We start from the raw sequence: 14,967 nt of genomic DNA on the forward strand, positions 1-14,967 counted from the left end.
TGCTACATTTTGGACTTCAGCACACCTCATTCAACTTTACCACACCTCATTATGGGGGAAAATTACTAAAGGAAATTTGTAAAAAAAAGGTGTATTTGAATCCAAAAATACACTCATTTTTGACATTTACTATCCCGAAAATACGCCAATACGTATTTGTATGGATAGCACATCAATATGAATACGAATTGCCGTATTTTCGGGATAGTAAATGTCAAAAATGAGTGTATTTCTGGATACAAATACACCTATTTTTTTACAAATTTCCTTTAGTAAATCTCACCCTCTATGTCTTATGACACACAACAGCCCATACCACAAAACCACCAACGCCTCTCCTCCCTTCAACATTTAGTCTCACAATATATTGTGTGCCTTTCCATCTCAAATCACAAGCTAACGCCTTTACAACTTTAACACACTACATTTTAGGTTTTATTACACACAACACACACACATCCATACCTCCAACAACTACACACACCCATCCATGCCTCCTATACTCACAACTACACACACACATCCTTGCCTTCCATACTCACAACCACACACACACACCTCCTTACCTGCAATACTCACAACTACACAAACACCATCCATGCCTCCAATACGCACAAATACACACACACACACACACACACATATCCATGACTCCAATACTCACAACTACACACACGCACACACACATATCCATACCGACAATACTCACAACACACGCACACATACATGCCTGTAATACACACACAACCACCCATTGCACACACACACACACACACACACACACATCTATGCCTCCAATACTTACAAGTACACACATCCATGCTTTCAATACTCACAACTACACAAACACACACACCCATCCATCCATGCCTCCAATACTCACAAGTACACACACACATCCATTCCTCCAATGCTAACAACTACACACACCCATGCATGCCTCCTATACTCACAACTACACACACACCCATCCATGCCTCCAATACTCACAACCACACACACATCCTTGCCTCCCATACTCACAACTACACACACACCTCCTTACCTGCAATACTCACAACTACACAAATACCATCCATGCCTCAAATACTCACAACTACACACACACACACATGCCACTAATACTCACAACTACAGATGTGCGCGCACATACACAAACACATCCATCCCTAAAATACTCACAAGTACACACACACAAACAATGCCTGTAATACACACACCCAGCCATACCACACACACACACACACACACACACACACACACACACACATCTATGCCTCCAATACCCACAAGTACACACTCACATCCATGCTTTCAATACTCACAACTACACACACACACACATCCATGCCTACAATACTCACAACTACACACACCCATCTATGCCTCCTATACTCACAACTACACACACACCCATCCATGCCTCCTATACTCACAACGACACATACACACACACCCATCCATGCTTCTCACGGCCCTAGCTGCAGGGTTTAGGACTTAAGCACACTTAATTTTATCTATTATAATTTTTGCTTTCACTTTAAGGTACCTTCAAACATCACGGTGTGCCACTGTACACTTTACTATGTTTGCCCACTAACACACCAACGTCATTTTCAAACACACACACACACACATCCATACTTCCAATACTCACACTAAACAAACACACCACTCCATTCCAATCATGACAACTACACACACACACACATCCATGCCTCCAATACTTACAACTACACACACACAACCATCCATCCCTCCAATACTCACAACTAAACACACCCACACAAACACACACACATCCATAGCTCTAATACTCACAACCACACACAAACATCCAAGTACACACACCCAGCCAACCATCCCAGCATCACAACTACACACACACACATCCTTGCCAACCATACTCACAACCACACACACACCTCCTTACCTGCAATACTCACAACTACACAAACACCATCCATGCCTCCAATACACACACACACACATATCCATGACTCCAATACTCACAACTACACACACGCACACACACACACATATCCATGCTGACAATACTCGCAACTACACACACACACACACACACACACACACACATCCATACCTGTAATACACACACAACCACCCATTGCGCACACACACACATTTATGCCTCCAATACTTACAAGTACACACATCCATGCTTTCAATACTCACAACTACACACACACCCATGCCTCCAATACTCACAAGTACACACACACACACACACACACACACACACATCCATTCCTCCAATACTCACAACTACACACACCCATGCATGCCTCCAATACTCACTACCACACACACACACACACACACACACACACACACACATCCTTGCCTCCCATACTCACAACTACAAACACCCCTCCTTACCTGCAATACTCACAACTACACAAATACCATCCATGCCTCCAATACTCACAACTACACACACATGCCTCCAATACTCACAACTACAGATACGCGCGCACATACACACACACACACACATCCATCCCTAAAATACTCACAAGTACACACACACAAACAATGCCTGTAATACACACACCCAGCCATACCACACACACACACACACACACACACACACACACACACACACATCTATACAAACAATGCCTGTAATACACACACACACACACACACACACACACACACACACACACATCTATGCCTCCAATACCCACAAGTACACACTCTCATCCATGCTTTCAATACTCACAACAACACACACACATCCATGCCTACAATGCCTACAATACTCACAACAACACACACACACACACACACACACACACACACCATCCATCCATGCCTCCAATGCTCACAACTACACACACACCCATCCATGCCTCCAATACTCACAAACACACACACACACATCCTTGCCTCCAATACTCACAACCACACACACACACATCCTTGCCTCCAATATGTGACTTTAATAATCGTATGTATATCAAAGCACTTTCCTAACTTTTTACAATGTTTACAATAAAAGCATCACAATGTTAAACCTCTTTTCAAACTCTTATAAAATATTTCTATTCAAATACATATTTCCGACATCTAGATTAGGTAACATTTAAACAACAAAAAATTCATCATAACACTATCACACACTAGACCCCCTTTGCAATTATATGCACTTTCTTTTGTAAACATTTATGCTCTCACTCAAATTAACTTTACCCACATTATTCACCATATTACACTACATCTCACACTCCCATATATTTCTACTTCTAATGGGGCGAAGCCCCTCACGACGGTGTGAAGAGCGCCCGGAGGGCGCGATGAATCACCTAGTATATATATATATGTGGTCAACATGCAGTAAGTCAACATGTTTAAAAGGCCAATAGACAAGGTGTTTAATTCAAAATTGTGTAGACCTTCTGACTCCGTCAACTTTTTGTACCTATCCACCCTTTCCACTGTCTACATTTTCCATGTCAACCTTTTGACAATGTCGGCCGAATGCATGTCCACCATATGTGGTCGACCTAATAATTGTCTATGTAATTGCTGTAGGTCTTCCATACCACACACGTTATAATGGAGGGGGGGGGGGGGAGTTACTTGAGTAGTATCATGTAAATCCGGATCTATGGAATTTATTATTATAGTTGTAATACAGATCAAGTACATCAGTCAAGACATGCCTTACACTAGGTGGCCATACACTAGTCCGATGTGGCTGTTATTCGCAGATAAATTGGGTTGTGGCCAATCCGATGCACGTATCGGAGTCGGAGGTGGGACCCGCTGCACGGCCGGCCATACATTGCTGCGAGAAGTCGCAGTAGTGTATGGCCACCTTTAATTTAGCACAGGCATGGGTAACCTGTTGTGAAACTACAAGTCCCAACATGCCTTGCCACAGTTTTGCTATTAGGGAATACTAAAACTGTTGCAATGCATGCTGGGATTTGAAAGTTTCACAGCAGCTGGAGACAGGTTGCCTACGCCTGGTTTAGCAAGAGCAGATAATTCAGAAGAGTCAGATACCAGGCAGCCAGGCTTGGAGTGGTCTTGTCTCCTGATAATTTCCTTTTTTAACTTAATTTTTTATTATTATTATTATATATCTTTCACATACATACATATATACATGTAAACCTAAAAAGAGCATAAAAAAAGGAATTTACATAGTTGAGTTTTTACAAAGTGCTTCTTAGTGTTTTAGTTATCTACCAGTTTGTATATTTACCAGGTATTGTTTTAATTATCCGGTCCCCGGTGCCGCAGTAATGACTCCCGCTTTTTAAGTGCTCTGTGCCTAAAATTTAATTTTGTCTTTTCCAGAAAAAAAAAAGACTAGTGCTCTGTGAGATACTTAGCTTATCAGGGCATTGCCTTTGTTTCTTTATTTGTTTATTTAATTTGTCAATGTGGCTTTTTCTCTATTAACCCTCCGTGTGAGGGATTAGTTATTTTATCTCTGATTGGTGCCCGTTTTAGTTTTAGGTGTGTGTCTCCCCTTCCCTACTATTTCCCGGCGGGTGTCTTTATGCAGCACCGGATCTCGGTCACAATTATTCACCTTCAAATCCCGTGTTCCTTTCTACCTGTTACCCTTATTGTTTGTCCCGCGAATGCCAATATTGTCCCCCCCTGCCTATAAAGACATTTAACTTTTTACCTCATATACTCCCCCTTATTCCTTATAGAGTGGTACACAAATCAAAGAAGTAGGGTACTAGGAGGAGAAAGGAGGGGAGATGAGAGATGAGCCGTGACAGAGGACGCCCGTGTCCTATGTCCAGAGTGCCCCCTCCTCCCCGCCCCCCCTCCCCCCCCCCCCCCTCAATCCCATCGTATGATTTTGTTCCCTATCTATCAAAAGGGATCTGAGCCAGTAGCCTCCCTTTCTATATTATACCAGGATGTTGTTATTATCGTTTTCCTTATTATTTCTTTAACAGGGGAGGAGAAGTTTTTAGCGTGAGGCAACCAGGTATCAAATAAAACCTTAACCCTTTTATCTTTGTCTAAAACCATCTCTATCCAGTCCATCTGGTATAAATACAGGATTCTGGGTTTTAATAGAGCAATTGAGAGTGTATTTGAGGCTGTCCATTGTGAGAGGATCGTCTTCCGTGTAGCCGCCGCTATTTTGGCTACAAGTTTCCGTTGTCCTTGCGACAGTCTATTCCGTTTATTGTCCGTCATTATGTCCCATATGGCCCATTCGGGAGTGAGTTCTATATCAATGCAATAGGTAGTTTGTATATATGCCACTACTGTCTTCCAATATCTTTGTACTTCTAGGCAACCATACATGCAATGATACAGATCTGCACCCGGTGTTATGCATTTAAAGCAATTTGTATCCGTAGATACTCCCATTTGAATTTTTTTTTGGGGTGTATAATATATATATTATCCTGATAATTTCCTATGTGTTTCCCAGGTACTGGGCTGTGGCCATCCCTGTATACCTTCTGGTAATGTTAGGCATTGCCTATATCTTCCTATTCGGTATAAACATGATGAGCACAGCGCCCCTGGATTCCATACACACGGTCACAGGTAATTTTACTCCTTACATAGTGTCACAAATAGCAACTTGTATATTGGCGCTAATTGAGTTTTGAACGCAGAAGTACGAATATCGCACATAGGCAATTTTCGCACTGCGCATGCTCAGCGTCCACCACAGTGTACGAGTGTCGAAGTGCGATCTCCACCCTAATGGATGCCATCGCAGTTTAAGTGACAGCGACAGGCGCGGCCAAGGCAACGCAGGCGTATCATAACCATTAACGGGACAGCTGAGTGACGCGACACTCAGACACTGTGACCCGGAGCAGCGCGTCTGCCTTCTGCAATGAGATCACAGTTAGATTGCAATAGCGGTGCAAGGTTTCATACTGGTGCAAAGTAAAAGGTGCTGTAATGAATTCACGCCAACAAGTGTGTTCCCATAAATGTTCCTGTCTTTCCATGGAGGGTTTGACACTTTATTAAATGTTCCTCATAATGACGAAAATAAAATTTAGAAGTAGTATTTTTGTGTTATAAATAGTCTTAAGCCCCTTAAGATGCCCACACACTAGAACGATTTTTTGGCCCATTTCTGATAAATCGGCCGATATATCGTCCGATGTTTATCGAAAATCGGCCGATTTTGGTCCGATACACGCTCCCGTGGATCTTTTGCTAAATCTTCTGATCTTACGTGCTGCACAAAAGATCAGAAGATTTAGGGAAAGATCCATAGGAACGCACACGGGATCTTAAGAAAAATCTCTGGTAAAGATGTGCGCTTGCCTGAAATCTTTTGTCCAGGACGGGCAAAAGATTTTAAGGCTAATTTATGCGCACATCTTACGATCGCAGATCTTTCTAGTGTGTGGGCACCTTTTACACTAGTGCGATGTAGGCCCTACTCCAGTGATTTTCAACCTTTTTACCTTGCGGCACACTAAATAGGACTTTAAAATTGCCAAGGCACACCATGAGATCCCCACAGGGCAAAACACATTGGCCACCACAGGGAAAAAAAAAAACCTATTGGCCCCCACATTAAAAACAATCACACTGGTCCCCACAGGTAACAAAAATAAAATACATTGGCCCTTTACATGAAAACAAGAGACCAGTAAATAACAGTTGAACTGGTGGTGGCTGTAAATGGGTTTGGGCATCTCTAGATCTGGGGGCACACTTGAGAACAGCTCAAGGCACACTAGTGTGCCATGGCACACTGGTTGAAAAACACTGCCCTACTCACATGATTTTAACGCATCGGATTGTATGTCTCTTAATTCCGATGTGGTGCTGTGCGCATCGGATCCGGAGATTGTCACAGCTGCCACAAGGATTTGTTGAATCCCATAATGATAAATGGGGATGGCGTGAGATAATTCATATGCAAAAGGAGCCCATACGATCGTGCCGCGGGGGAGTTACCGGATCATCGCATTAGTGTATGGGGGCCTTTAGGTGTGTGCCGGCCGAATGTAACTGTCAGACACGTGTACACATCGCATGAGACCATTTATCTTATCCACAATCTCCCCACAGACTCCTATGCGAAAAATCAGCAGCATAAAGATTCCGATGAGGATTCCGTCCCGGCCCTGCTGGACGTCCCGATCAGTGAGGTCAATCGGATGTTCTACCTTACCGACCAGGGCTTGAGGAACCAGTTCTCACAGGCCCAGTGATGCCCCATAATGTGTTATCATTTACTCTATCTAAGAGTATTTATGGAACTTTTCTAGTTTTGACTTTTTTATATTATGAGGATGTGAAACCGGCAACTATTGGGAAATAAATCATTCATAAGGGTGTGAGTATTTACCTGTGTTATGTATTGAGCGATCTTAGGAGTATGGCATTACAGTGTATGAATCTAGACTATGCAATGGTCACCTTGGCACGTCTGCTCATCCGGGGGTGTAGTCCTCTCTCCCACCGACACGTGAGAGAGGTCATTTTGGGGTAAATCATGGCAATAACCACTGGCACCGCACCAAATGTCCATTGCTAGCATGCACTGCGACATTTGTATGTTGTGTGCAGCCAGAGGTGTATTAGTGCCTGTGGGACCCATGTACAATGGAGCCTCCCACCCTATACTGTCTGTCAGCAGCCATCTTTCTTGTGATATTTTCATATTATGGTGCGGGATGGGGTCAGCATCCTGGCGGTGAAGACGATACCGGTCAGTATCCCGGCAGCAGTAGATCGGTGCCGGAACATTGAAAACAGGGTGCCTGCTGGAATCTCTGCAGCCAGACTCCCAATCGGTGAGAGAGTATTAGACCTGGAACTCCCAGATCCGTGCTCAGAAGTCTGCAAACAAGGAAACTGTTTACATGGGAATTGGTTCTTTCCATTATGAAGTTTGTGCTTTTCCCCTTGTAACTTGCTCCTAATAATCACTCTCGGGTAGGTGACACTTATTCTTGCAGTGTGATACAAGAAACTGCTGGGAAAAAGGTGCTCCGGCTTCTGATCACAGAGATGAAAGGTCCGGCAGTCACCATTAGATGCTATCAGTGACGTATCAGCCTCCCGTATCACCAGTGACAGATCACGGGCAACGCACGGAGCTGGGAAAGTTCTCTACCCCCAGCACTATCTGTGTATTTATTCCTGCTGGGTTCTAGTTACATAGAAACAGTTTTACTCCTTCACTCAGCAAAGTCACAGAGGATGCTAAGAAAAATTGTGCAAAAGAGAATATTCTGGATATAGGCCCTTATTCTGATCTGATTGCAGTACAAATTTGTTTGGAAAAAGAGCAAAACCGTGTGCACTGCAGGGGGGGGGCAGATGTAACATGTGCAGAACGAGAGTTAAATTTGGGTGGGGTGTGTTGAAACTGAAATCTAAATTGCAGTGTAAAAATAATGCAGCCAGTATTTACCCTGCACAGAAACAAAATAACTCGCACAAATCTAACTCTCTCTGCACATGTTACATCTGCCCCACCTGCAGTGCAGCATGTTTTTGCCCATTTTTCCAAACAAATTTGTACTGCCATATCATAGGACCCATATCATGGGTCCTCAAACTGCAGCCCTCCAGATGTTGTGAAACTACAAATCCCAGCATGCCTTGCCACAGTTTTGCTATAAGGGAGTATTAAAACTGTGGCAAGGCATGCTGGGATTTGTAGTTTCACAACATCTGGAGGGCCGCAGTTTGAGGACCCATGGTTTAGATTTTTGTGACACACACACATATTTCTGTACGTACACTTTAATTATGTCATTGAAAGTTACAATCGTTTCAGATTAACATGAGCTGCCTGCTGTATTCTGTCATGAGATGAAAGAGCCCATTGAGTTTCAAATCCAATGATTTCACCCAGTGGCCCAGCAGTCGGACCTGTCATGTGACCACAACTCATACGTGGTCTGGTCAGACAGTGCTTGGTTTGAAGCTGGATCCTATAGGTCACAAGAAATCGGAGGAAATGGTAGATCCCATAGTGACCAAGTAACTGTGGCCATTATCGGTGTTGCTGTCTGCAGGAATATATGCTGATATACAGGGCAATGGCTGACCGTTCTGACACCTGCAGCTACAGATTTTTACAGCCACAGATGACGTTGCCCATATAATACATCTCCCGCCCCCAGTCCTGCATAACCTCAGGGCTTACGGTAGCAGATTTTGAAACCTTGGCGAGATATACCTGTGTTTGTCAGCACACGTGTACATCATGTTATCCGGTTATGCACGTGTGTGTGTGCACAGCCGATGTCCGTTTCCGGTTCTTGTGTCCGACTCAGAGCCGGCACTATGGTTTTATAAACTAGTGTTTCCCAGATCCAGTCCTCAGGGACCTCTAGCAGTGCATGTTTTCCAGATCCCTTGTTTGGTGCACAGCGCTGGGTAATCATCTGCACAAACATAGGGGAATGGTGCGGGGGATTGTAGTAAGCAAATACTGGAACATTGCGCCCAAAGGAACTTGGATAAGGTTTCCGGGTGAACGGTTGACCCTATACGGTCAACAGGAACAAATAAAAGGTTCATAGGTTCAAAGGTCAACTTGACAATGACACAAATGGTCGACATCAATTTTTGTTTGTGTTTTTAATCATTTTAACGTTTCACATCCACGTGGACTATGATTGGGACTCTTAATCCGTGTCAAGCGCAGCGGTTGCGGAGTGAGACAACGGGCAGTCCCGTTTCCACGAACGTGGCTTATATGTGGTTAAAAAGATTCATTGACGCAAATAAATTGCATTGACCGTTCCCATGTGGATCTTTTGCAGCGGTCAACGTCTTGTGGCATTGGTCTCTGTCGCAGAGTAGTGGTCGGGTCAGACATTTGCACAGGCTGGGACAATCATTCGATGGGTCATGAATTGCGTATAGATTTCCGGGTGGATAGCGAGGGCGGGGCGGGGTTTCTTTCTGTCTACATGCAGTCATCTGCAACTTTACAGATGAGCAATCGCGTCCGAATCAGGTCCACGGTCTCTCATGTTACTAGAAGGTACCCAAATATTTGGCTTTAAATGTTGGCAAAATTTACTTTCTACTATAAACTAAGGGGGTGATTCAGGCCTGTTCACTAGGCTGCATATGTTCTCAGTCTAGCGAACAGGTAAAATCCACCAGGTAGATCGTCCACCAGCCCCCCCCCCCCTGGCGCCGGAATCCTGACGATAGAATGAGAGGGGATGTGTTCCATAATGAGGAGAAGTCATTCGATGGTCGCTGACCATCGATAGCTTTCTGCAGCCTTCTCTCTATACAGTAAGTCAATAATTACTTTTCAGATGGCAACAGATCGCAGAATTCGAGGCGGGTGTTGACGTCATGTGACTTTAGCCGCCCACCCCACGCAGGCATCAACACACCTGGAGTTGGTTCGGCGGGTGTGAAACTTGCCGAAGCTGTTTGCTCTCAGGGTCTCTGCGTGTTTGCAAATACACGTGCGCAAACACCCCCCCCCCCCCCATTATAGGACAGGGGCCCCAATTCTGACCCAAATTAATTGGTTTCAATCACTCACATTCACTAATGATACTTGTACAGTCAGGTGACTATTCTTATACTAGTGCCCGATAGCCAATCCGCACTCTATTCTGTGATGTCATTCTCTGACACAGTGACAATATTCTGCAGTTTCCCATCGCAGGCTCTGAATGACTTCATCACAGTGTTGGAATGTCCTAGTCCTACATATATATAGATAATATTGGTTGGGTGCTGATTAACCAGCCTGTCAGGCCGCTATCTAGCTGCTGCTGATCAGTGAGTGGCACATGTCTCTCAGTACGTGGCAATAATCTGTCAGATCCGCAGTAACCGGTACTGATACCACTACTCCCCCCCAAGACACTGCTGTGTAATGATTTACCAGCTTCTCAGGGTCCGTGGTTGGGGGACACCTGGCTACAGACGTGTCCTCATTTTCACCTGGTGACCGGCTCTTATCAGGGCATACAGCACAGATTGCAGATGGGACATGGGAGATAAGTTTCAAGGACCAAAACCGGTTTTATGAGGGACCTTGAAACAAAATAGTTTGGCAAAATATATCCCATGACTAAAGGTGGCCATACACACGCAGATTTATCTGCAGATCTGTCTGGTTGGAACAAAAACATGGTTATAGATAACAGCAAATGACAGTTGACATTTGCTTGGAAATGCTGGAAAACTGACAAACTGTCACTCATCCATAACCATGTTTTTGTTCCAACCAGCCAGATCTGAAGATAAATCTTACTAGTGTATAGGCACCTTAAAGCTGGGTGGGGGGCACAGTTATTCATAATACCGGCGTCCCGGCTAGCACCCTGAAGAAAGGTGCCGGAATGCTAATCAACCCAACCCTGTTTCCCTACTGCTTCTCTAAAACCTGGACCGGGTCTTCCACATTATCTTCATATGGAATTGTGCTGTCCCCTTCATGTGGTGGTGTCCCGATTACAGTGGGACAGTCCCGCTAATTGTAAACTGTCCCTCGTACAGGTAACAGTTTTCCCATGGTTGGGGGGTGGGGCAGTTGGGGGGCACCGGAGATCACCACAAAGCATGACATCTCTTCAGTGCAGGGAGAGTGCTGGGGGCTTCCCCCAAAAGAAATGAAAATGAGAGGTTGTAGCGCTACGCCTTGCCCCTTCACCCCAGATCACTCCCACTTTGGGTGAAGCTCCACCCCTTTTCAGACTGGCTGCACCAATGGCCCAGCAGTTCCCAACTTTTAACAGACACAAGTTGGGAGGTATGGTGCAGGTCCTGATCATCTCAGCATGTGGTTCGCCACTCCTTGTTGCTGACCTTTAGGCTGATGAGTTCTCTCGGTCAGTGATCCAAGGAGTCTGACAAATCAGTTGCACCATCTGTTACTTCAGTCTCCTCGCATCATTCTGTGCCTCCGTCATGCTGCCGTGCATGTGCCGTCTGGTATCCACACACGTGGTAACTTGCTTGCGTCCCTGGGGCAGATGTATTAAGCCTTAACAAGAGATAAATCCAAGGGTGATAAGGAGAGATAAATGTCCAGCCAATCAGCTCCTACCTGACTTTTTTCAAACACAGCCTGTAACATGGCAGTTAGCAGGTGATTGGCTGGACATTTATCTCTCCTGATCACCCTTGCATTTATATCTTGTTAAAGCTTAATACATCTGCCCCCCTGTGATATATTTTATTGTCTATGAGATCAATGTGATCCGTCAGGAAACACAAGATTGGGCAGTAAATTGCACAGTGTTTACTTAGCATTAGACATTAAACCTGGTGTCCGCACTCTAGTACCTGAGTTAGGCATTAGGCCTGGTACCTACACACTGGTGTCTAAGTTAGACTTTAGGCCTGGAATCCACACACTGGTGTCTGAGTTAGATTCTAAGCCTGATACCCACACACTGATGTTTGAGTTATACTATAGGCCTGGTACATATACACTGGTGTCAGAGTTAGGCTTTAGGCCTGGTACCCACACACTGGTGTCAGAGTTAGGCTTTAGGCCTGGTTCCCACACACTGGTGGCTGAGTTAGGCTTTAGGCCTGGTACCCTCACACTGGTGGCTGAGTTAGGCTTTAGGCCTGGTTCCCACACACTGGTGGCTGAGTTAGGCTTTAGGCCTGGTACCCACACACTAGTGTCTGAGTTAGGCTTTAGGCCTGGTACCCACACACTGGTGGCTGAGTTAGGCTTTAGGCCTGGTACCCACACACTGGTGTCAGAGTTAGGCTTTAGGCCTGGTACGCACACATTGGTGGCTGAGTTAGGCTTTAGGCCTGGTACCCACACACTCTCATTGCGGGTAATTCAGACTTAACCGCTCTGCCGCAAATTCTCATGGTCAGCATTCATTCTGCCTTGAGAATCAATGTACACGCTGTGTGTATGGATGTGTATGGCTGCACTTACATTCACAGGCGAGCATATATGTCCAAAACCCATCGTAACAGGCTCACCACCCAATGATTTTCCACTGGGCAACAGTCATTGGGCGAAATTTACTAAAGAAAATTTGTAAAAAAATAGGTGTATTTGTATCCAGAAATACACTTATTTTTGACATTTACTATCCCGAAAATACGGCAATTCGTATTCGTATTGATGTGCTTTCAATACAAATACGAATTGCCGTATTTTCGGGATAGTAAATGTCAAAAATAAATGTATTTCTGGATACAAATACACCAATTTTTTTACAAATTTCCTTTAGTAAATTTCCCCCATTGTATACTCAGAGTAGCCTACATCTGGTCAATCACCAAGAGAGATCATGCTCTGACCAATCAGAGAACTTACAGTCACTTCAAATAATTGGAGACAAAGTACCAACCAATCAGCTTCTAGCTGTTGTTTTAAAAAAAAAAAAACAGCCTGTAACATGGCAGTTCGAAGCTCAATGGCACCTTATCACAGTTCACTTTATCTCTCTCCAAGGGCAATGATGTATTAAGCCTTGAAAAGTGATATAATAGAGTAATAAACCACCAACCAATCAGCTCCTAACTGTAATTTTCTAAACACAACCTGTGACATAGTAATATTATGATTTTTGTGTTATATGTGTGTATGTCCCCTTAAGGATTGCGAGTCATTCTATACTCATAAGATTAAATGCTGGCATTAAGGAATGAAATAAATAAATAAAGAATTGAGGCTGATATAAATTAATAACACAATGAGGCATGATGAATTTCTCTTGGGCATATGGATTACTACTATCGTCAGAAATGAAGTTAGCCCGTTTTCGGGCTATGCAAATGAGGCTTACGATGCAGTAAACATGGGGACACCATTCATGGTGCTCCCATAGTGAAAATGAGGCTTGACACACAGAAAAATAAAAATGGCCGCGGGAACCTATAAATATATGTGAACAGAAACGAGGCTTGGTGCGCAACCCAGAAATGCGGGTGAAATGAATGGCGCGAACGGCGCTACTATAAAATAGCTAAGTTCTCATCAGAGGGCTCAGACTGAGGAAGCCGCCGACTTCACGAGCAGGCGGAGAAACGCGTTTTTGAGCCCTATCATCTGCCGGTCCTTTTACACTCTGCAAGCGCAAATCATCTGTGGATTACAAACTAACCACCCAGCTGGCTGGTCCAGCAGGAGAAGGTCCCAACACAGCTTTTTCCGGAGTACATCTCTGGTAATACTATATGGAGAGACTGACCTAAGGTTATTCACCACATCAAAAGCGCTTAAGTTCACGCAGGACTGGTAATTATGAGAATGTATCACTGCCTCTATTAAGAAGTTTAAAAGCCTCTTATCCATTCCAAATTGAGTGACTTTATCACTATCTAGCAACGGCAATCCCAGCAAGTCCAGCTTTTATTGTATGTTTTATGTTGTTTGTCCTGTCTGTATGTTACATTGTGCACAATTAATTATTGTTATATCATCTGTGTGGATTGATTCCACTATATATGCTTTTAATAAATTGATTTATATACCTTTGAAACTGCAAGGACATTTAATTTTTTCTGGGCAGGATTGCGCTTCTTAAAGTGCCAGATACTCAGGTATCTGACACTACTTTCTCATCTCTGTGACATAGCAGTTAGGTGTTGATTGGAAGGTAGTTTATCACTCTCCATTTTATTACTTTCAAACTTAGTACATCTGGACCCTATGCTTGAAACATCTCCCCCATTGTCTGTAAGCGACTAGTCACTTGCTTCAGGCTCCCTCTTTTCTTCTTGTTTTTTTTGTCAAGTTTATGGAAGGGGGCTTCTTTTTCTGCTGGACACCATTGCCCTAGCGATACCAGCTCTTTTCTGACCATCCTAGGGCAGGATGCCCCCTAAAGCCATGTGCTGGGCCCTAGGCGGAAGTGCTAGTGCAACATTACGGGAACATTACTTTGGCGTATTACATTTTTAAAAATCCTGCATGGATAGTTTATGATGGTGGGGTCGCGGCAGATTTATGATGGGATGGGGGATTTGGACCCAATGGGTGGGTCAAAAAACAACATGAAACCA

The 14,967-nt window shown here is 44.1% G+C and overlaps 1 protein-coding gene across 7 annotated transcripts in view; it reads left to right on the forward strand.

The window, feature by feature from the left end:
* The window catches only part of LOC146059470 (phosphatidylinositol N-acetylglucosaminyltransferase subunit P-like), a 32,881-nt gene extending 25,557 nt beyond the window's left edge, over window positions 1-7,324 (forward strand). For all 7 annotated transcript variants that reach the window (XM_083171717.1, XM_083171721.1, XM_083171720.1 and 4 more), the window contains 2 exons: window positions 5,441-5,559; window positions 7,057-7,324. In XM_083171717.1, coding sequence (XP_083027843.1) covers window positions 5,441-5,559; window positions 7,057-7,199 — 262 coding nt within the window. In that variant the 3' untranslated portion in view covers window positions 7,200-7,324. The remainder of the gene's footprint in view (window positions 1-5,440; window positions 5,560-7,056) is intronic.
* Window positions 7,325-14,967: the final 7,643 nt, after the last annotated feature.

This window comes from Crinia signifera, chromosome 2 (genome assembly GCF_055691185.1).
Source record: "Crinia signifera chromosome 2, ASM5569118v1, whole genome shotgun sequence".
NCBI lineage: Eukaryota > Metazoa > Chordata > Amphibia > Anura > Myobatrachidae > Crinia > Crinia signifera.